The sequence below is a fragment of the Ornithorhynchus anatinus genome, chromosome 7, assembly GCF_004115215.2.
Source record: "Ornithorhynchus anatinus isolate Pmale09 chromosome 7, mOrnAna1.pri.v4, whole genome shotgun sequence".
Lineage (NCBI taxonomy): Eukaryota > Metazoa > Chordata > Mammalia > Monotremata > Ornithorhynchidae > Ornithorhynchus > Ornithorhynchus anatinus.
The window spans coordinates 43,225,167-43,247,722 of NC_041734.1; the positions used below are offsets into that span (position 1 = coordinate 43,225,167).

Below are 22,556 nucleotides of genomic sequence, written 5' to 3' on the forward strand. Positions count from 1 at the left end.
CACTATCCCTCGTCCCATCTTTCTTCCTTACCTTCTCAACTTGAGGTGACCAGTGCTTCTTCTAAGAGATATGTGAGGTCAGGGATCTTTCCCCATGTAGCCTTTCAACTCATTTGGACTCTCAGCTTTCACGACAGTAGAGTCCATAATTTCAGAAATTTCAGCAACTCCAGAGGAGACATGAAGCTTTAGTTCCCAATCAAATCAAGCATCAGCCAGGTTTAGTTATTGTAAACTGATAGTAGATCCATGCATTGCAGCCAAGATTTCTGAAACATCGAGGCCCAGTGAATGTGGGCAGTTGGGCTTAGGCAAAAATAAATCGATGGCCTTGTGATTTGGACATCATGTTTCACATGGGGCACTCCCAACAATCAAGCAGTGGTGTTTTTTAAGTGCTTACTGAGTGTAGATTGCTGTACTAAGTACTTGGGAGAGTACAGTATAACAGAGTTGGTAGACACGTTCCCTGCCTGCAGCAGCTCATGGTCTAGAGGACAAGCTTAGAATATCTGAAGAGACTACCTCCCCACAGGAAACAGGTTTACATTCCCCATCCCTGAGGGGCTTTGGAAGCCCTCGGGCCCTCACTAAGACTTTATCCCAGCCCCAAGCTGGTGCGTAGGAGAATGAGACGCATCACTATTACCCTGAAACTGGCTTTGCCACAGAGGGGTGGGAATTCTTCAACCTGACTGAAAGCAAGGGGGGAAATCCCTGTCATCTCATTGATCCTGCAGGGATGGCCCCCTTTGCCAGAATGCACATTTGCTCCTGGACCAGTACTCTCCTGCATGCAGAAGCAGAAGCTTCAAGCCTTTTCGAATTATAGGGTTTGCTCGTTGAGTTGAGGCAGGAATCAGGCGAGTAATCCCTGGTCTCCCTTACAGCACTCGCCTGGAAATGGGGAAATGGATGGAAGACTTAAACACTGCAATCGAGATGGCCAAGAAATCCAGTGAAAAATCTGAAACGCTCCTTGCAAACGCCAGATATAACCGCTCCAACAGTAAGTGCTATTTTCCGTTATTGGGAATAAATGTTGAAGATGCTCCATGGGAGGGGTTGGGCTACATATCAGTAGCCCATAGGGAGTGATTTTACAGTACACGCTTTCTTTATTTAATCAGTCATGGCATCTGGAGGACTCCTCTTAAATGTTTTACCTCACTCGTAATATAAGCAGGCCGAGACAATTTCTCCAGCTAACATCCTAGAAATCTGGGAAGAATTTTCTAGCTCAGTATTTATCCTCTGGCAATGTGACATCTCATTGCTTTTTATCAGAAGCTTAGAGTATTATTATTTTAGCATTCACATTTCCCCCCACCCAGATGAGGCTTTATTTCACATTATTCCTTTCTGAAGGACGTGCCTTGATAAATACAAACCTGTCACTAAATTACCTTGAATGAAGAAGGCTTAATCAGCGCTCCACATAACTCACCTAAGATGTGTAAATGTTAGTTTCTTTTTTTCTTGAATTCAAAGGTAAGCTCGACTTCTCGTGTTGCTTGTGGGTCCTGATTTCGTTAAACTGCTACTGAATTCTCATTCCCCCAGGATCCTCAGATGAGCTCTCTCTAGAACAGGAATCTGAAGAAGATACTCAGTCTTCACATAACTCCTTGGACAGGCAAAATCACCACCGTGCCAATACTACCTTGCACGTGTGCTGGTATCGCAACACCAGTGTCTCCATGACCGACCACAGTGTGGCTGTCGAGGTACCCGCCAGGGCACACCCCCTTCTGTCTGACCGTCCCTCTGTCTCGGCATTCTCTCGGCATTCTCGATCCCTCGTCTGGCTGTCTGTTGGTTTCTCATTTCATCACTTCTTTCCTGTGGCCGACTGGGGAGGGAGAGACTCCCTCAGTGAGAGCATAAGGGATTTGAGCCTGTTTTTTCTCCCTCCTCTGGACAGTCGTGCCCTTCTGCTGTGAGGCGAAGACTCCTTCGCACAGAAATTAGACAAGGCTTTTGTAGGACAGGGTTGGCACGTGAAGACATCCTCCTATACTTCATGCCACCAGCCCTGCCCAGGCCCCAGAGGGGCCTGCCTGTAGCAGTGGCCGACCCTCAGCCTCACGGACTCCAGGTCTCACCTACCCTGGGTCTCACAGACCGCCCACCCCAGGCTCGCCCTCCCTGGGCTTCACGCCCCTCGGGCCTCATTTACCCCGGGTCTTGCTTACCCTGGATCACCCTCACCATCCCTCCTTTTCCAGGACATCCACCTTTGCACATTGCAGACCTCCACTGAATATTTCTCTAGCATATTTTCCTAGCACAAAATGATTTATTATTACAATTCTTGTCATTATTAAGAGTAATGATAATCACTGTGGGATTTATTAAGTGCTTACTATGTGCCATGCACCGTATAAGCACTGGAGCAGATACAAGGTAATCAGATAGAACACAGTTCCTCTTCCACGTGGGGCTCACAGTCTAAGTAGGAGAGAGTAGGATTACAGATGAGGGAACTGTGGCACAGAGAAGTTAAGTGACTTGCTGAAAATTACCCAGCAGGCAAGCAGCAGAGTCAGGATTAGAATATATTGGTATTTGTTAAGCGCTTACTATGTGCCAAGCACTGTTCTAAGCACTGGAGTAGATACAAGCTAATCAGGTTGTCCCACATGGGGCTGACAGTCTTAATCCCCATTTTACAGATGAGGGAATTGAGGCAGAGAGAAGTTAAGTGATTTGCCAAAGATCACCCAGCAGACAGGTGGCAGAGCCGGGATTAGAATCCAGGGTCCTCTGTCTCCTAGGCTTTTGCTATTTCCCCTAGGCCATACTACACTCCTAAATTATAAGTTTGAAGATTGAAGGTTTCCTATAGAGCCTGCATATCATAGAAATATGTCTATTATAAATTGAATCACTGTGGAACGTATCCCAGTTTGAAGACTTGACTTGATGGAAACATTTTGTGTCCTGTGAAGGTAATTAGCTCAGGCCCTTGGCTTCAGGCTGAAGAGGCTTATTATCCCTTTGCAGATGCTTTCTCACCTCCACTTTTAAACTCCAACTTCTTTCCCATTGGCAGAGTAACTACTGCAGAACATTCTAGGGATGTCTATTGCTATTGTCATTTATTCAGAGCCCTGCTCCAAGAAACTGCATCAATACTGAAAGAGATAAATAGTACAGGCAGTTTTCACCTAGCACACTCAATTTGTTCATTTTTTTTTTTAAAAAAAAGGTCATGTGAAGCAACATAAGCCAGCTGAATTTTCCCACAGCAATTATCATTACTGTTGTTACTGCATTTGTTACATGCTTACTATATGTCAAGCACTGTTCTAAATGCTGGGGTAACTACAAGCTAATCAGGTAGGACACAGTCCCTGTCCCACATGGGGCTCATAGCCTCAGTGGAAGGGAGTAGGATTTAATCCCCATTTTATTGTTGAAGAAAGTGAGGCACAGAGAAGTTAAGTGACTTATCCAAGGTCACAAAGCAAGCAATTGGCAGAGCCAGGGCAATTAATGGTTCTGGGGGCAAACACTTAGATTAATAAATGAAAGAATTTTATGAATTTCATCAATGTCATATTGCATTTGCAGAGGACCGAGTTAAATTACTGACAAGTTAAAGATCACATTTGTAAAGAAATATTTGCAATCAAAATGACAGAGCATTCTTTAAATCTAATCAATTTAAAGGAGTTGAAAAAGTTATTTTCCGGACTATGTTTAGGAGTTGAAGCAGGATTTTTCTATAGGAATTAATGTAACTGAGTTGAGCTACTTTAAAAACAGATCAAATAATCCATGCTTTGAGAACCCTAAATCAAATTAACTGTAATTAGCTCTTAGAAGGGAAACTAAACGTTTCTGAAAATTTGCCTGATGGTTGCTTGTTGAAGTTGGATTCTTCTGAATTTTTTTTTTGTTTCAAACTTTTTTTTTTAATCAAAATGGCTTTCTCTCGTACTCACTTAGGTCTTCTTTCTCCATGAGACTAGAAGTGTCAGCTCTTGCTGAACCCTCCTAAAAATGAGTGTTAAGCGAAACCGAGTTAGGTCAAATTTTCCCTTTGGAAAATAGAAATATAAATAGATATTGCTCATACAGTGACACACCCTTAGCAATTATTGAATGTTTTATTCAGTCAATAAACAATTAATTAAAGCATACAAAGTTAGTAAAGACATTTTCCACAGTGTTTTATATGGTGATTCTAGCCAAATTCAATTCCCTGCAGATCTCATTTTGGCAGTCACCAGAGTTCAAATTTGTTTAGTAGGCTCCAACTGTATCTCCAGAGTCGTGCATTTTTTTTGTTTTTTTTTCTAGCAATAGAATCAGCTGCACAGTTTTGATTCAGAATCATTTATTTCAAGCCTCCAAATTTGAATGAAAACAAAAGAGAACTAATGTTCTGTGCATGAACATACCGTCCCAGACCGACACTGAGTTTGGAAAATGTGGCTGTTGGGCTTGCAAATGACACCAAATTGCCAAACACACAGGGGGCTGACAGTCTAAGTAGGAGGGAGTCCAGGTATTGAATCCGCATTTTGTAGTTGAGGAGACTGAGGCACAGAGAAGCCAAGTGACTTGTCCAGGGTCACACAGCAGTCCAGAGAGCAAGCTGAGATTAGAGCCCAAATCCTTTGGTTCCCAGATCCGTGCTTTATCCATGAATCAGACTGGAATCAGAACACCATTCCAGTCTGTATTCAGATGGACCCTGTCCATGCTTTTAGTCATGGAAACTCAAGCCTCTTGTGGGCTATGAGGAAAGCAAGCTCACCAGGGCTAGTCCTCTAACCAAGAGATCATCTGATTTCTTGCCCTTAGGAAAAGCTGCTCATGCCATCCATTCCAATCACACTTCCTTATCACTGACCTCTTTTCAGCTAAAGGAAATATCAGATGTGCATGGCATTCACTTACTGTGTTACTTTTCCTTTTCTAACCCATTTGTTTTTTCCAAATCTTGGTTTCCGTAACATTTCCTTTCCAGGCCTCACTTGATTTTTCTTATTCCAAAGCTATTCCGCTCTTGCTCTCTATTGGCCCCTGTTTAGTTCTCTGCTCTCTTGCTGTTTCTCCAGAACTTCCTCTTCGCTATTTGCTGAGCCAGGGCCAGAGGCCCAATACAATCACCCATGTGTGCTGGTACCGGAACCAGAGCTTGTCGCTCTCAGATTACTTGTGCATGATTCAGGTAAAGATTCCTTAAGCCCTTTGAACTAAAAATGATCTTTTGGGATCTGAATCTAAAGTGGTTTTTGACTGTTGATAATCCTAAATGATGTCTTCTCTCCTTCCGTGTTCCCTGCAAGTCACAGTTGGGCTCTTAGCTCTGATCTTTGGGAAATCACTTTGTTAGACTGTCAATTTCTAAGTCACCTAGCACAAAAATACTGTGCACAGCATGATTGGTTATTTTACTCCTCCCTTTATTTTCCCCAAAAGCCTATGTCATTCTGCATCCTGTGTGGCTGAATTTTTATTTTCTTAAACCTTTTTCCCTCAGCCTATTTGCCTTTCTTTGCCACACTACTCTCTTACTGATCTCTATCGCAGTTTGGCTGCAGATTTATTTTACTGGAGCACCCTCCTTGGCAAAAGGCATTCCAACAGACCCCCCCAGTTTGGGGTCTGCAGAGGTCCATAAGAGGCAGCATATGAATTCTCATCCAGGGAGGTTCTCTCTCCTTTCCTTGAGAGTTACCAGAATCCTTCTTGCAGCCCCTCCCCACAGTCTCTTTTTAAATGGCATTTATTAAACACTTATTATGTGCCAGGCAATGTACTGATAAATGGGCGTAGATACAAGATAATCCAGTTGGACACAGTCCCTGTCCCACAGAAGGCTCCCTATCTTAATCCCCATTTTACATGTGAGGTAACTGAAGCCCAAGACGTTGTGACTTGCCCAAGGATACACAGCAGACAAGTGGTAGAGCCGGGAATAGAACCCCGGGCCTGGGCTCTTTCCACTAGGCCATGCTGCTTCAAGCTGCTTCCCCTCTTCTATCTCTCCTTTGTCTCCTATGCTCCCTGCTTTTCTTGTATTTATATTGTTATGTCAGGTGTCTTGGAGGGTATTCATTTTGATAAGAGGGTCGGCCTTGGTCTGGAAAGAAGGTGAGGATAAGCTCCGGGGGTTACCCAAGGCTGGGTACTGTTTTGAAAGGTGGGAACACTGAATCCGCAATATGTTGAAACTACAAATCAGAGATTTACTTTGAGCAGTAGTCCTTAAAACCCTCCCCCAATGTAGATTAGCATAAAACAAATTAAATCTTTTAGGTGCATGAAGGGATTGTTTTGCTTGGGCGAGTAAATTCAACATCAAAGGAATAAAACCCAGAGAGAAATTCCTTAAATGTTTCCCCAAAATCCTTGCAGAAAGCTTTATGAACAGATCTGTCCAATTCCCAACTAAGGCGCTTGAGGGACCGTATGTGGGTTTTGGATGCCTCTCAGCATGGTGGCCTCACACTGTGTCCTGTGTTTCTTTCTTGGCAGAACCAGCTTTCAGGCTACCTTCTAAGAAAATTCAAAAACAGTAACGGCTGGCAGAAGCTCTGGGTGGTATTCACCAATTTCTGTTTGTTTTTCTACAAAACTCACCAGGTATGGGTGGGGCAGAGGTGCGGCTCTTGATGTTAAGGGGATCAAGAACTGAGATTCAGGGCAAAGACCAAGCTCCAGTGCCTTGTCTGGAGATGGCGTCTTGCCAAGGCAATCTGGCTGGCTCGCCTACTCGGGCACACTGGGCATCATCACCCGTTTGTGGGGTATTTGGGGTTTGAGATGATGCTTCTGGTGTCCCGAGCCCTCCACTTGCCCCTATCCTCCCCATCCGTGACTCCATCTTTGCAGTTAGCAGAGCCACCACCTGGGCTGGGGGTGAGTGGGGGTTAGGGAGGGGTATGGGATCCTGAACAACAGTATGGGCCTTCAGAGTGTGAGTCTCTCCTGAAAATGACAATAGTGGCTGCACTCTGGTTGTGTAATCTCCCGTATTCTGGAGCCTGAAAAATCTCAGAGAAAGCAGTGGTGAGGAATAGGGAAGAAACTTTTGGTTTTTTCTTCACCTTTATTACTGTCACCACTACTAGTATTTATAGAGCATCAGTGTGCAGCACACTGAACTGAGCACTGAGGAGCATGCACATGGTAGACGGTATGATCCCGCTGTCAGAGAGCTTAAAAACTTCCAGTTATTAAGCATAGGTGCCCTTTCGTCATCTTATATTTGGTAACAGAAAGACCACTGTTCTCTGTGGAGTCCGAAAGGGCAGGGAACCTGTGTCCCACACGTAAGCCGGTCAAGGGCAGGTTTCATTAAGACTGTGTGATTTGGCTGTTTTTCAGGATGATTACCCACTGGCTAGTCTTCCGCTGCTTGGCTACACAATCAGCATCCCCATAGAGGCAGACAATATTCACAAGGAATACGTCTTCAAGCTTCAGTTCAAATCCCATGTCTACTTCTTCAGGGCTGAGAGCAAGTATACCTTCGAGAGGTAATTTTAACCCCTTTTTTCTTTATCGAGCCCGACTGTGCTTTCAAAATCTGATTGTTCCGTGTTCATATCTATGCTATTAATCCTCTTTTGGGACCATGTATATTGGCCTCTAAGACTTCATATATGATGCAGGAGTATTCTTCCGGCATTGTATATTCCAAAATGACCATTGCTGAAGAAGCAATCAAGTCACTATTTGAGAGCAAAGGGGAAGTGGAGAGATGTGTTTCTCCAAGTTTTGCAGTGTGGTATGTTATCTAGTTTAATACAGAGAGAGGTCCAGGCTTGTCTGCTGGCTTCGACTCTCAATCGGTGGAACGTATTGAGTGCTTATTGTGTGCGGAGCACTGTACTAAGCACTTTGTACAGTACAAAAGAGTTGGTAGTCAGGTTCTCTGCCCACAAGGAGCTCAGAATCTAGAGGGGGAGACAGACATGAAAAGAAATTACAGATATATACATAAGTGTTGTGGGGCTGCCTACAAGGAGCTCAGAGTCTAGATGGGGAGGCAAACATAAAAGAAATTACAGATACATACATAAGTGGTGTGGGGCTGGGGTGAGGTGATTAAAAGGTACAAATCCAGGTGCAGGGGTGACACAGAAAGGAAAGGGAGTAGGAGAAATGAGGAATTAGTTGGGGAAGGCCTCTTGGAGGAGATATTTCAATAAGGCTTTGAAGGTGGAGAGAGTGATGGTCTGTCATAGAGGGAGGGGCAGGGAGTTCCAGGCCAGAGGCAGGACGTGGGTGAGCAGTCGGCAGTGAGAAAGACGAGATCGAGGTACGGTGAGTAGGTTGGCGTTAGAAGAGTGGCACGTGTGGGCTGGGTTGTAATAGGAAATCAGGGAGGTGCGGTAGGAGACGGCAAGGTGATAGAATGCTTTAAAGCTAATGGTAAATTTCTCTTTGATGAAGAGGTGGTGGGCAACTGCAGGAGGTTCCTGAGGAATGGGGAAATACAGACTGAACTTTTTGTAGAAAAATGATATGGGCAGCAGAGTGAAATATGGACTGGGGCAGGGGGAGAGGTAGGAGGCAGGGAGGTCAGCAAGGAGGCTAATGTAGCAGTCCAGATGGGATAGGATAGAGAATTCAAAGACACATTCCCTGCCCACACAGAGCTGATAGTCTTTTCTGCCCCTGAACCGTCCACATTTGCTCCCCTCAGGACTGCCGCCCTCATTAGCAAAACCTCTGCCCTGCCCTTTCCCCCTTTTTTATGTGAAAAACTGCAGCTGCAAATGGAAAAGTGATTCAGCCCTGCGTGGGAAAAAGGAATTGAGACAACGGCTTTTAGTGTTGCATTGATTAAGCTTTTTATTTTTTGGCCTTTAAGGCCAAATCCTTTGTAGCCATGGTGACTTTTCTTTTAAAGGCTATTTGAGCCAAAATTCTCGTGAGCGTTAAAGTGGCATAATCCCACAATGGGACTGCAACAGATGGATACCTAGGAAAGTGGGCCTCACCCCACTTTATCACCCTGTGTGTTGGTAAATTTAGAGCGGCGGGGGGAGAGACATGTCTTAACTGTGGAATTTTTATAAATTAAAAGTGAATTTTCAGGGGCATAGAAAATCTCTCGATGGGGGTCATGGTTCCCTGGAGAAAATCTCAGCAAATGAGCTGTAAATTTAGTAACCAATTATTAGAACACCATGGATTCCATTTCCTGGTTCTCCTCTCCCAAGGGGTCCCTCCCCCAAAAGAAAAAGTTCACCATTACCCTGCCCAGTAGTGATTAGCAGGGACTCACCAGTTAGTTTACTAAACAGGGTCAATTCCCACTTTTTCTCTCCAGGTGGATGGAGGTGATAAAGAGAGCCACAAACTCTCCTGGGAGGAGCAGCCTGGTGATGGCCAAAGATGACCAGGATTTGCAAACAGACTAAGGCGGGCAGAGCCTGGCCTGTAGCTTCAGACTTCTGTTAATGGGGACTGGACTTGACTGGTCAAGTTAGGAAGAGAAACTCCAACAGCTCGTGGTAAAAGTTGATGGACAAGATAAGTGATGGCCGACGGGTGAAGGTGGCTGAGATACTGATCCTCAGAAAAGAGTCTCAGTTTCTATTGAACCTGTGTTGGAGGAGCTGTAGCGTTGACTAATCACTCCAAATGTTTAAAGGGAGAAAATCTCCATTTGCCAATGGGTGGTAGTGTATATTGCAGGGTGTAATGTCTTCAGGTTACAGTAGTCTGTGTGTGGTATTTCAGCAGCATGTCCCGCTTAGCCGTAGGGTACCCGTCCTTTCCATTTTGACCAACTGTTGAGAAAATGCCAGGAATATAGTAGAGATTAGTGGGGTCATTATGGGCCACACTAAGAAGCATTTTCTGGAACCAAGATCTTTTTTTTCCTGAGGCTCCCAGCCTCTCTACCAGTGTGGAGTGTTGCCAGTTTACATTCCTGTTACTTTTGGGCAACAAATTGGCTGCTTTCAAGAGGCTCGGCAGAGGCCTCGAAGTAGAAGACTAACATTCACCTTCTACCTTTGCATAGGAAAGACAGTGGTTTACGAAGGACCCACAGCGATTAACTACTTTTAGATGGGTTGGGGGGAATGTAAGGGTGTTTTGCTTTTTAAATTTCAAACTTGCTCTTAGTTAAGATGGAACGGTGTGGTAAATTTGACTAATTATCTTGCTTTAAAACTGAGTAGATTTTTTTTTTACCGCATGTTAAAGTGTTGCCCAGTTTCTTTGGGATTCTTTGTGTTTGACACATAAGCTTTTTTCCAATCCACTATCATAGAATGCTAAAGCATCACTGCAGAGGGAGGCTGGCTTTGGAGGCGGGAGTTTAGAGTTCCGATGTTCATTCGGGCGCTGCCGCGACCTCCCCGAGGGGCGATGTTATTAACTCCTCGATTCTCCTCATCTGTCAAACAGGGCTAGTAACACGTGCTACCTACCTCGCAGGGTTGATGTGAGGATTGAGATTTTTGAAATTGTTTTCAAATGCCTTGGATGAAAGGTGCTAGATTCATTCCTGACCATAGTAGGGTTAAGGCCGGGTTAATGACCTCGTGGGAGTCGCTGCAGGTTCCTTTACACAGCGAGTCCAGCAAAGGCAAGCCCGGCCCCATGACATGTCACAGAGCAAACTCCACAGGGGGCTGAGCCTCCAGATTAAAGACCAAGACAGCTGCAGCCTCTTTCACTCTGCACAGAGTAGATCAAGCCCTTCATGTCCCTGGCATGTGGCTGATGTAGACTTCAGTTGGGCCAAAGTCTTGATGCTTCTGATTTAAGGTCCAGGAATGTTGTTAGGGTTCAAAATGGCATGGAGAGTGGTGATGTGGTTTGGCTGAGATCTGAGAAGTCGTGCTTCAGAGATCAAAAATTGCTTGGTCAAGGGTTACAGTGGGAGGGAGAAAGAAGAGAGGGTCCTGTATGTCGTGAGTGTAGTTGGGAAGAGGAGAACAAAAACCGTGTGCAAAGCCAGAGCTGCTGGACTGCCGTGAAATATCCCCCTCCACTCTTGCCCCTCTCCTCCTCTTCCCAACCTGCTGAGATTTTTTTTCCCCTCTCTTTATGGAATTGGGTTGGAATTAGGCAAGGAATAAAGGATTCGCTTGCTGTCTTCACATGCTCCTTGGAGGAAATAGAGACCAAACAAACATTCATTCTCCATAACCACTGTGTCATAATGGTGGAAAGTCCATTGTAAGTACATTTTTCTGGGTTTTTTTTTTAATTTATTAGTGTCCTCATTTTTTTTTACTAAATGGTTTTAGATGTACAAATATCTGCATTGCTAGACACAACCTTTACAAGCCAATGATGAGTATAAATTTTGTTAGAAATAAATAGCATCTCAGTTCAAAGAACAGCGTATGCATCTTCATTCTCAGGAGACTGTCAGGGGGCAGGGGAGTGGCAACATGCTCTTTAGTTAAAGGACACGTGGCCGATCTCTTCTAGGGAATCTTTTCTTTCTGGGACTCCAGTCAAATACGGGGTTAAAGTAAGGATGCAACATAGACCTGGGAAGGTCCAATCAATCAGTCAAATCCGACATATATATTGAGCGCTTACTGTGTGCAGAGCACTGTACTAAGCGCTTAGGAGAGTACAATATAACAGATCCATTCCCTGCCCACAACATCCAAGCTCAAGCGTGACTTGGGTCCCAAGTGAATGGCTCTGAAGGAGCTCTGCTTTGTTCTTTTTGGAAGCTTTTCATTAGTTGGCTTCCCCAGCAGCCTATTGAGAACCAGAGTCGTGGAACATTTTGTACGTCTGAATTGGCAGAACCGTGACGAGTTTTTACAGTGCTGTTTGTACGGTGTCTGTTCTGCTAAACCAGTGCCTGCCCAAAGCCAGGAGGTAACTCATTCTCCTGACGTGCAGCAACTGGAAGAGACCAACCTCCTGCTGTTCCCACCTCTTCATAATAGAAATAAGCCCAGGTAAGATGTCTGCAATATAAGCAGTTATTTATTTAGACTGCTGTCAAATGAATGTCATTTTCCCTTTCTACCTGGACAATGGGAGTAATCCACACAAAGGAGAATGAGGCCACTCCTGATCCTCTCTGTATGAAGGCGGTCGAATGAGAGGAGGGCAAAGGCCTGCTGTCAAAATGAGGTATAATTTAGGGAGGGCCAAGAGGGGGTGGCTGAGGAAACATTAACGATGTTTGATTCTCCCTTCTCTGGCTCCTACTGCACCTACCCTCCAACCAGTGCACCATAAACCTGTTCCCATTCTTGCCCAAGCCCCTTCATAGGGCTGGGTACTCCCCCCACCCCCTTCCGCCCCCTCCTCCAATTCCCTTCTTTCCACTTCGATCTGTTTTCTGTCCCTTTCACTGAGACCACCTTCTTCAAGGTCACCAGTGACCACCTCCTTGCCAAATCACTGTCATTTATTTTAATCTCTGTTTTCTCCTCCCACCGCCAATAGACTGTAAACTCCTTGTGGAAAGAGACCATGTCTGCCAGCTCTATTCTGCTTTCTCAAGTGCTTAGTACAGTGCTGTGCATCCAGTAAGTGCTCAGTAAATACCACCACTGATTGACTGATCCATCCAAATGAACACTCCACCGTATCCACCTCCTCATTGAGCATTCTCCTGCTGCTCTTCCTCCTCTCCAGTCCATACTGCACTCTGCTGTCCAGATCATTTTTCTAAAATGTCATCCTGCCTATGTCTCCTCACTCATCAGAAACCTCCAAGGTTAGACATTCTTGCTCTGCATCAAGCAGAAACTCCCGACCTTGGCCTCAATCAGTAAACCAATGGTATTTATTAAGTGCTTACTGTATGCAGAGCACTTTACTAAGCACTTGGAAGAGTACAACAACACAGAGTTGGTAGCCACGGTCCCTGTCCATGAGCTTAGTCTAGAGGGGCAAGCTGTGAGACACACACCATCAGCTGTCTTTGATTGCTCACCCCTTTCCTCCCAAGCTCACCTCCCCGTGCTGCCTTCTCAAGGCAGTAACTCTTGCTGTCACTCACACCTTTACTCTTGCCTGGAACTCGCTCCCTGCTTCAAGTCCACCAGACCACAGCTTTCCTCATCTTTAAAGCCCTTCTGAACCACCACCTTCTCCAAGAGGCTTTCCCTGACTAATTATTCTATTTCCCACGTCTTATGCTTCCAGCTACCATCAGCACTTAAGTCACCTGTACTACTTTTTACATATCCATCTTTCCCTTCTCTTCCACCTCTCTGTAAATTATTTTATGTGTATGCCCATTAGACTATAAGCACCTTGAGAAGAACGCTATCGTACCATCCCAAGAACTAACTACAGGGTTCTGCCCACGGTACGCACTCAATACATACTGTTGATTAAATTAGGACACAGGTTTTTATTCCACTTTGTTCAAAGTGCTCTGATTTGAGAGGAGCAATTGGTAACCTGTCTTTACAGAGGAAACTAGAAGCCCAGAGCCAAGCTTTACGCAGGACTGGCAGAAACCTAGTCAGTGACATGGTCCCTTAGGTTGTGTATCTTTCAGCCTTGGCAATTCCAATGTCCCTTTCAGACTTCCTCTTCAAACCAGTCTCTCTGTGGAAAAAAAGAATTCAGACGAACCAGTACTCATTTAGGCAAATTTTACCAAAAATATACCAAACGGGTTTACCTACACATGAGAAGCCTGATCAAGACTGTAGCTGTCACCGGTGAGTGTACAGGGTCTTCTGAAAAAGTTGGTCCTTGAGGAGATTGTGGCCCAGTAGCATTAGCAAAATGGTCTTATTTCGGGGAGCGAAAAAGCGATCAAGACTTGACTTCCAAAGCCGAGGTTGTGATTTAAAACATCACCCCTGCTAGCCCCAACCTTTGCTTTGCATTTTTAGTTCAGCTAGAAATGTACGGGTAAAACAAAGTGCACGGTTTTGAGACAGTCGAAAGTAACTCCCGCTCAACATCACTCAGAGAAAAGGAGGCAGGTTCCGGTTAGAATCGGCTTATGGAGACACGTCGACCACAGGTGAGCCACCGCCCTGGCTGAAGAATAGAAACGGGCTTCACGCCCAACCAGATTCAGTTCATTTCTTTATTGAAAGTGGCAGGTCCCTTTCAATGATCTTTGAAAACTAAAATCTTTTGTCCCAAAATACCAGAGGAAACAGATGAACATTTTACTCCCTAAAAAAAAAAATGATAATTTCTGACATAGGTGCCGATGAAGAATACAAGGTACCTGATTAAATATCACACAGGCAAGTCTACCACCATCATGAACACTATAAAGTAGGAGAACCAGCAGGGGAGCTCTCTGTTGTCTTCCTGTATCACATCGCCCTGGGAAAAAGTCTTAGGGGCCGTTTGGGCTCTTTCCTTCTGTTCCTGGCTGCCAGACACCTGGGTACATCCTCCTGCTACTGGCTGCTCAAACCAATAAACCTCAGGCCTTCCAGCCTGATTCCTGTGTAAATCATCACATCTGTTCCTTCCTACCTTCAGCCTGGGAACGAAAGGGCTTACTCTTCTGAAGGTAGACTATGGCTTCAGACTTTTTCTTGAGATGAAAAAAATCCAGCACTTAAGTTCATTGTTAAACAGCTTTCGTTTTGGTTTTTTTTTTGCAGTTGGTGCACTGAGGGGCCCCCAGTTAACCTAGGTGATGGGCACAATGTTTTTGCACAGGTTAGTAAAGCAGCCCCAGAGACAGCTCGTTGAGGGCAAGGCTTGGCTTTGGCTAACTGGATTCCACTTAAGGCTGATAGGATGAGGAGAAAAGGCAGGCTTTCTTGGAGGCCCAAGACCCACGGAGCAGTTGGGGCAGACTGCATTCTCAGGCACCATTTCTGCCTGAGCTCTAGAGTGATGTTTAGTTTAGTCTTTTAGGAGCCGAGAAGAGCCTCGGCCTCTGGAAAGGGGATTTGGCATCATTCAGCTTGATGCCCAGGTAAGGGCCTCTTCCTGACCTTAGCAACCTCTCACTCTCGAGTGCACGGTTAGTGGGGCTTGACAAAGCCCTTCATGGCTCATGTGCACTCCACTCAAAGAGAACCCCTGTAGCAAGGCCAAGAGGAAGTGCCATCTTGGCCCTAGGGGAGAAGGCAGAGCTTTGGGATCGCACACACTCTGGTGCTGCTCTCTAACTACCCTGTGTGGCCCTAAACCACTCAGGGTTCCCCCAACCCCTCCATATGCCATCCTCCTTTAAATGAGTGTTGAAGGGAACAGCTCTGCCTGCCAGGAGCCCAAGCAAAAAGCACAGGCTCCCACCCTCCTTCCCACTCTGCCACCCTACAAGTGGGAACTGAAGCCAAATACTTTTGGTGCTGACGCAGGGTTGGGCAGGGGCTCTTTTTTTCCCAACTGACGGCTGTAGTGTGAGGGAAAGCAAGAGCTTCTGCCTAGAACCCCTCCGTTCACACCATTCCTGTCTGTTGACAAGACCACACTTCCTCTGGAAAGCACAGAAGGTACCGACTTCCTTACATTCCCTTCTGAAAGGTAGCTGAAGAGGAGAACCTCCCACCTTTATTCGGCAGCAGCCTCTTTTTTTTTTATAACTTTTCACAAGCTTCAATTAGAATTAAAAAAAAAAGATATCCACTGGAAACTCCCTGGAATAAGGTGTAAAAAGATAATCAGACCATGCACACGGGTCCTCCAAAGGACCATATTATACTTACACGATGAACCCCCAACCCTCGTTGGCATGGAGACATGATGAACCTAAAGTTCTGAAATGTCCTAGAGTCCATAGCACAAAGTGACATCCAGCAGCACATGGTGGTGGTTTGTTTCAACATGTAGTTCTTATGAAGCTGAAAAAAAAACTGGCCCCTCCCCACGGAAAAGCAGCAGGAATCCTCCTCAGCGGGTCGAAGTTAGATGGTTCCTGCTGTGTGAAAACCTGTCGTGATGACAGAAGCAAGAAATCCGCTCAGTGGGTTGCCCGACACACTGAACAGAACTAATCCCCGCCCAACTCCTAAGTGAGACCCTGGGTCATTGGGCACTTTGTCCTACAGCCCGAGCCTGTACAGGTAAATGACAGCACTTTTCCCTTCCCACCTCCCCTAAATGTTCTCAGAAACTAGTCCTTTCAGAGGCGTAAGACAGCAGTTTGACATAATTGCCCCAGGAACTAGAGAATACTGATTGAACAGACCGGCTTGATGAAACAGACAGCAATTTGTATACCCCAGTGAATAGTTTCTCATTTCCAAAATACGGTGTTTGACTGGGGCTGGTGTGTCTGAGAACCCTGAGACACTTCCTCCGGGCAGAAACCACAAAAGATTCAGTCACGCCCAGTATTTACCAGCCCACTTTTATCCCTAGTTCTCACAGCTCGTCTCTGAGCCACTTAACAGGCACGTTGACGTCAAACCTCTGTGTTTATTCACATTTTTTTTTTTTGGTCCTCGGAGATGATCCTAAAAGCAATGAAGGAGTAGGCTGACATTCCAAAGAAAGAGAGCTCTAATGGAGCTGAGCCTAGAAATAGCAAGTTACCTCTTCTGACCCCCCCACACGCAATCGTTACAGCTAGGAGAGGGACCCGTGAAGGGAACAGGTGGCAAGAGCTAGGCTTCTTACCTCTGAACCCGCTCCACCATATGTGCTATCAGTTTGTCAGAGATTCCAGGGCAGGACTCCTCAGCCAAGCTGAAGGCGTTTTCCAGCTCCTCCATGGCGCCGACGTTGCCTCCGGTCTGCTTGTGCTTGTCTTTGAGCTGTTGAGACACAGAGGAAGTAACCCCATCAGCCCCAGCAACTCGAGCAGAGAGCTCCACGGCCAGAGGGCAACCAGGTGCAGCCTCTGTCCTCCCCTGCAGCCCCGGGCAGGGCCCCCCCAGGACTGGCCTGGGAGATGGTACTTTGCCCCTTCTGGCCAAGACCGTGAAAGGAGGGAGTTGGCAGGGTAAGCTGTGGGGACGCTGCTTTTTCTCTCTCCTTCAATTAAGAGCAAAAAGATTCCAAAGCCGGCAACTGCCAGAACACAGTCCCCCTAGACCGTAAACTCGTTGCGGGCAGGGGAACGTGTCTACCAGCGTGGCCTAGTGGAAAGAGTACGGACCTTGGAGTCGGAGGACGTGGGTTCTAATCCCAGCTCTGCCACTTGTCTGCTGTGTGACCTTGGGTGAGTCACTTTACTTCTTTGTGCCTGTTACCTCATCTCTAAAATGGATTTAAGACTGTAAGCCCCATGTTGGACAGGGACTGTAATCCAACCTGATTACCCTGTAGCTGCCCCAGCGCTTAGAACTGTGCTTGTCACATAGTAAGCACTTAACAAATACAATTATTACCAACTCTGTTGTATTCTCCCAAGAGCTTAGTACAGTCCTCTGCACACAGTAAGTGCTCAATAAATACCAATGATTGATGGTATTTAAGCAATTTATGTGCCAAGCACTTTTCTAAGCCCGATTACTAACAGACACTTAAATCCTTCCTCTCTTCATTTTAAAGTACCAGATGTCCAGTGGGAAGGAGTTATGCAGACTAAAATGTCAGGAACAAGGCCAGCACCTTTCTGTTGCTTAGAATTAGTGGCAGCAGCTGAAAGGCCCAAAGCTTGCCCAGAGGCCTTGCAACAGCCAGAGAGCAAGAGTAATTCACTCCCCTCGACCCAGGGCTCTTCCATTCAGACCTCCCTGCTTGAGGGGACGCATAAAGCATGTAATAGTTAGGCCTGACCCTGGCGGCCTGCCATCCCGCAACAGAAAAGACCACCTCAGCCGCAACTCGATTCTGAGAGGAATTTGTGGTCCCATCTCTGCAAACCCCAATCTCCCAGCCCCTCTCAAGTGACGCTACAGCGCTCCTTTCTCAAGAGGGCCATGCCGGCCTTGACAACTTTCCATGCTGCCCTTCTCAAAAAGCTACAGGATCATATACTGCCTATAACAATGGTCAAGTTCAATTAGAAATCTTTGAGACTGCCTTCAACCAAGATCAAGGGGCCCTGTCCTTAGAGCACTCAGCCTGTAATCCCAGGATCAAGATAGCTACTCTTCAAATTTACAATCCCCAAACTGGAATGCAGGCTGAGGCACAGGTTGGTGGATACACAGCACAGTTACCAGAAAAGTATGTGGGTTTGTGGTCCCGCTGCTGAGGGAATTTCAGATACTTACTGTACCTTAATCTTGTCTGTCCTGCTGCAGACCCCTTGCCCATTTCCTTCCTCTTGCATGAAATACCCTCCCTCCTCATATCAGAGAGGCCACGGACCCACTTTCAAAGGCAATTTACAATCACATCTACTTCAAGAAGCTTTCCCCATCTAAACCCTCATTTCCCAACTGCCTCTCCCTTCTTTATCACTGATGCACGTGGTTCTGTACCCTTTAAACAGGAGATATTCATCCCCACTTTAAGCCCCATAGCACTTACCCCTTCCCCACCTGTATTTATTTCAATGACTGTCTCCTCCTCTAGACTGTAAGTTCCTTGTGGGCTTGGATCGTGCCCACCAACTCCATTGTATTGTACTCTCCCAAACCTTTAGTACAGTACTCTTGCACAAAGTAAGTGCTCAATAAATATTACTCACTGCCAAAGCTGGTGCTATTCTGACTTACTTGGCCACTGAGAAATACAATTCCCAATTAAAAAATAGTTACCAAATGAGACAGGAGAAGGAGATTCTGCCCTGAACTGGGTAAGCACAGCATCCAGTCTTTCCTTCCTCCCTCTCCCTCACAAAGGCACACTCAACACCATTCAGCTCTCTGGCCTCAGTTTAGGGAAGCTGAGCAACCCTTATAAGAAAAGAAGGGTGAGGGTTATATAGTTCAGCTCCTAAAGGGAAGATGATCACAGCACAAATTTATAACAGCCTGGCAGAAACACCCAGAGCCCCAAAAAACATGAAACCCTATCCTTCCTGGGTTTGAGGAAACACAAAGTTCCTGCTCCCAGGATGGTTTTAGGAGTGTGTATATCCCCAGCCCTGAGGAGGTTGCTGGAAACACACATCTTTGGGTAACAATTTCAGCACAGGGCTTCCAGTCAACTGCTGACTGAATGACTGGTTCCCATCTGAACTTCCTGACAATGCAATGGAGTGAACTATTTTTTTCTTCCTTGTTTCAAGGAATTGACCTAAAATCATCTGCTCTGCCTGACCAATGGGGAAGGGCTGGTGCTACCTCACTACCATGAAAACCGACTTCCTTTATCCTGCCTTTGCCAGCTCCCCTCCCAGCCTGCATGTTTTAACAGGGCTGGCTCACAGTGAAGGATACAGGCTCCTCACTGGGAATTCCTACAGCCTGTGGGCCCTTGTACTTTTTTGGCTGACGGCAATAACAGATGAAAAAAATCAGATGTTGTGCAGGTAACTCAAAATATGTCCCACAGCCATAATCAAACTGCAGATGTTTAGTGTCAGAAGACCAAAAAAAGAAAACTCAAGACTGAAAAGAGCTGGTAGAAGTAGGGAAAAGTTGAGAGGGATGAGTGAAGCAAGGGGAAAAAAGGCTACGCAGATCCTGGGAACTTAATGTACTCAAGTGTACCTTGCGCTGCTAATAGGCTCCGGGGTCAAGCAAGTTTCTGGTCTCAACAACCTGAGTGAGAATGATCCCACAGCAGGGAGAGAGCCTCGCCAGAATGAGCATGAAGAGTGGGATGGCAATTAGGCTGTGACTGTCACTTTTGCCATTCTGGTCACTTTACACTCATGGGCACCCCTTGCAAGGGCCCATTCACCCTTCCGTGTCACTGAGATAAAACTGCTATTAAGAAATCAGTCCTGCTTGCAGTATCCACTATTCCTTGAAAATCACTTTACTTCCACTAAGTTACACAAAAGGACAGACGACAGCCTAAGTATAGTCGAGCCATGTGACAACAATCTTTTCCAAACCTAAGCTTCTCTCTGCCCCCAGTCTTCTACTGGTCATATGCTAAATACATCCTGACAGGGGTCCTAGTCCTGGCCAGCCTCCTAGGACTCCTAGGAGTTCAGACAATGGAGGATGTATCCCAACTGATGTTTTCCTGCCAGAGGGGAAAAGATGCCAGCCAATACTGTACAGGGGCTAAAGTCAACAAACATGGAATCTGGTGAGTCTGCCTTTTCTTCTAAGCTTTCAAGGATTCAACTGGGAAAACACACAACATCAGTGGAGTCCAGAGGCAGAATCGTTTAAGGAAAGGAACTGGAAGAAAGACCCCCATCAAGCAAGAGAGATTGAGGGGGTGAGAGCACAGGGAGCTCACAGGCTGAGGCAGCTCATTCTCAGAGAACAGAGTGAAAAGCCTCATGGCCGCCTGTGTGAAAAGCCAGGCATCTGTTTCCACGAGGGACTACTGGAAAGCCTTGGGAACCTAGTGCCAACCTGGAAGTGCAGCTCACCAAAACCATCGTGTTCAGGTTCTCGCGTTCAGTTGCGATCCCTTTAAGTTCCTACAGAACACACATGCCCAGCCAGGATCCAAGGATGCCCTGAGTGAGGCTGAAGGCTGGACACTGACAGGGAGGCAGAGTTGAGGGAATTTGACTCCCTTCAGTAAGAACTATCACCGGTCAGTTTGCTATCTGGATACCTTAATCCCTGAGCAAAGACTAACCCCTTTCCCGAACACGGTGCCATTTCAAAACACTCGACTCTTCTCTAACACGCTGCTCCATTAAATGCCTTTCAAAAAGAGGACAAAGGGAAACTCAGTCATCGCTTTCTTAACGTATTTACCTACGGGTCACGCCTGGCTGGGCTACTCGAGACCTAGACCACTCTGCTGAAGAAGCCCATCCCAAAAGAAGAAAGCAGAGTTCAAGTGAGACACCAGCAGGAAAGATAGGAGCCTGGCTATCGGAATCTCCGTTTCTTTCCCCGAGACAACAGAGGTCAGATTTCTCACTCTGAGTTCCACACCTAACAGCCCACTCTCGTGACATTGGCACTTGCCACCAACCCTGCCCCAGTCTGAACAGTAAGCTGGACTTTGATTCCCAACATTATGACGAGATTAAATTCCACTGCCCTAGAAAGCAACTCCGAAAGGCAGGCTCTTTCGATTCAGTCCAGCATCAAATGCGAGAGCAGTAAAAGGAACCCCACCCAAAATCTGAGTGAGTCATGAGCTGAGAAATCTGTAATCGATCTGAGCCAGGACAATGTTCTCCACCCTGAAAGGCAGAGATTCCAGTGCTTTCTGCAGGCAATCCTGAGGATTGCCAAGGAAGTCTCAAAGTTCTGGTATGGAAGAACAGCCTCGCTTTTACAGCCCCACATTATCACTTCCCTCCTCCTCCTCCTCCGTGGACTTTGCAGTGCTCTGGGTCAAACCACTACCAATCCAATTCCACATTCCCGTCCCCTGTTTTTCAGACATACTAGGTCTGCCTTTCATGGCCCACCTAAACCACATTTGCTTAGATCAATAGCTTCCTTGATCCCCTGGATCCCCAGTGAGAGTGTGCCGGTTACCAAGCTCTGGTGCGCAGGCAATCACATGCACCACATAGGATCACGAATCGAGGCCGCCTTTTGGCCACTAAGGAGCCTCCTAGGGGATTGAGCCGAGGCTGAGCTCAGGCTTAATACAACTAAGCCCCCTGAGGCCCTAGACCAAAGGCACCAGTCCACACCCGGAGCTCTTCCTGGGAATCAGCAGGGGTTACTCCCAGCAGTTACTAAAGTCAGAACCAGGGGCAGGAAAGTAAGAGCACTTGAGTGTCAGGGAAGACCAAGGCGAAAAACAAAGCCAGAGCCAACTTAACCTGAAATAACTCCGCAGTGTTAGTTTGGGTAGCGAGAGGATTGGTTCCAAATCTAACATACACAAGTAGTCCTTTAAAAACTTAAAATGACACATTCCAACTGGATCGGGCCTTTGAGTATGACATCCAAAGCTTGTCTTCATTTCCCTCTTCTGAAACAAACAAACAAAAAAATCTAGCTGCACCTAAGTGATCCCTCCCCTTTCTGAGAAAAGACTCAGCCCCCTTGCCCCGCCGCAGACTCCTTACCTCCCCGAAGACGGGCCGGACGAGCGTGGAGAGACACTGAGATCTTGGCTGCCGTTTGATGGGCTCGGCTGACTGAAAAATGAAACATACAGAGAGTCATGAGGGGCCCCTGGGAAAGGCAAAAGTGAAGTAACGCACAGAAAGCAACTAACTTCGGGCCTCTCTACAACCCACTCTGACATGAGACTTATGAAATGAATTGGGATTTGTCCGTGTGCCCTCTTGGGCTGTTTACAGTTAAATGTGGCATCTTCAAATCACATCCATCTGCAGTTTTGAGTTAGAAAAAATGAAGAGTCCTTTCTGAGGTGCTTGGTCGCTTAAGCCTACCACTCCCACCTTACAGCACCCAGAGGAAGCCCACTCCAGGTGAACCCCATGATATAATCAGATTGTTCCTGGATAATGGGGTTGTATCACTGGGTCCTTTTCCCCCAAAGGCATATTCCATTATTATAAATTAAGATCCAATCCAGAAGCTCCAGAAAAAGTAAAATTCCTTTCTGTACTCCGTATGCTCTTGTAGACGTCACTAAGCTATTATAAAATCTTGAATGGAGTAAGGGACGAGCCCTGTTGATGTCTGGTGGAATGAGCACTACACAGTAAGCGCTCAATAAATAGGACTGAATGAATGAATGAAGAA

General features: G+C 46.2%; 2 protein-coding genes across 8 annotated transcripts in view; one reads left to right on the top strand and one right to left on the bottom strand.

Annotated features, from left to right (window-relative positions):
* FARP2 (FERM, ARH/RhoGEF and pleckstrin domain protein 2) overlaps positions 1-11,330 on the top strand; it is a 117,781-nt gene extending 106,451 nt beyond the window's left edge. For 2 of the 4 annotated variants that reach the window (XM_029068760.1, XM_039912480.1), the window contains exons 23-27: positions 891-1,009; positions 1,564-1,727; positions 6,496-6,603; positions 7,348-7,499; positions 9,302-11,330. In XM_029068760.1, coding sequence (XP_028924593.1) covers positions 891-1,009; positions 1,564-1,727; positions 6,496-6,603; positions 7,348-7,499; positions 9,302-9,392 — 634 coding nt within the window. In that variant the 3' untranslated portion in view covers positions 9,393-11,330. Of the gene's footprint in view, positions 1-890; positions 1,010-1,563; positions 1,728-5,072; positions 5,735-6,495; positions 6,604-7,347; positions 7,500-9,301 lie in introns of those variants that run through there. The other 2 variants (XM_039912481.1, XM_039912482.1) reach the window with 2 other exon arrangements.
* A 1,974-nt stretch (positions 11,331-13,304) lies between these two features.
* The window catches only part of STK25 (serine/threonine kinase 25), a 38,438-nt gene continuing 29,186 nt past the window's right edge, over positions 13,305-22,556 (bottom strand). The window contains exons 10-14 of one of the 4 annotated variants that reach the window (XR_486267.2): positions 21,911-21,982; positions 21,662-21,813; positions 16,522-16,658; positions 15,609-15,832; positions 13,305-13,524 (exon numbers count right to left, since the gene is read on the bottom strand). Coding sequence is in view for 2 of the 4 variants with exons in the window: in XM_007669125.2 (XP_007667315.1) it covers positions 16,550-16,658; positions 21,662-21,813; positions 21,911-21,982 (333 nt within the window). In the remaining 2 variants the exon portion in view is untranslated. Of the gene's footprint in view, positions 15,833-16,521; positions 16,659-21,661; positions 21,814-21,910; positions 21,983-22,556 lie in introns of all 4 variants that reach the window. The other 3 variants (XR_005660164.1, XM_007669125.2, XM_007669132.3) reach the window with 3 other exon arrangements.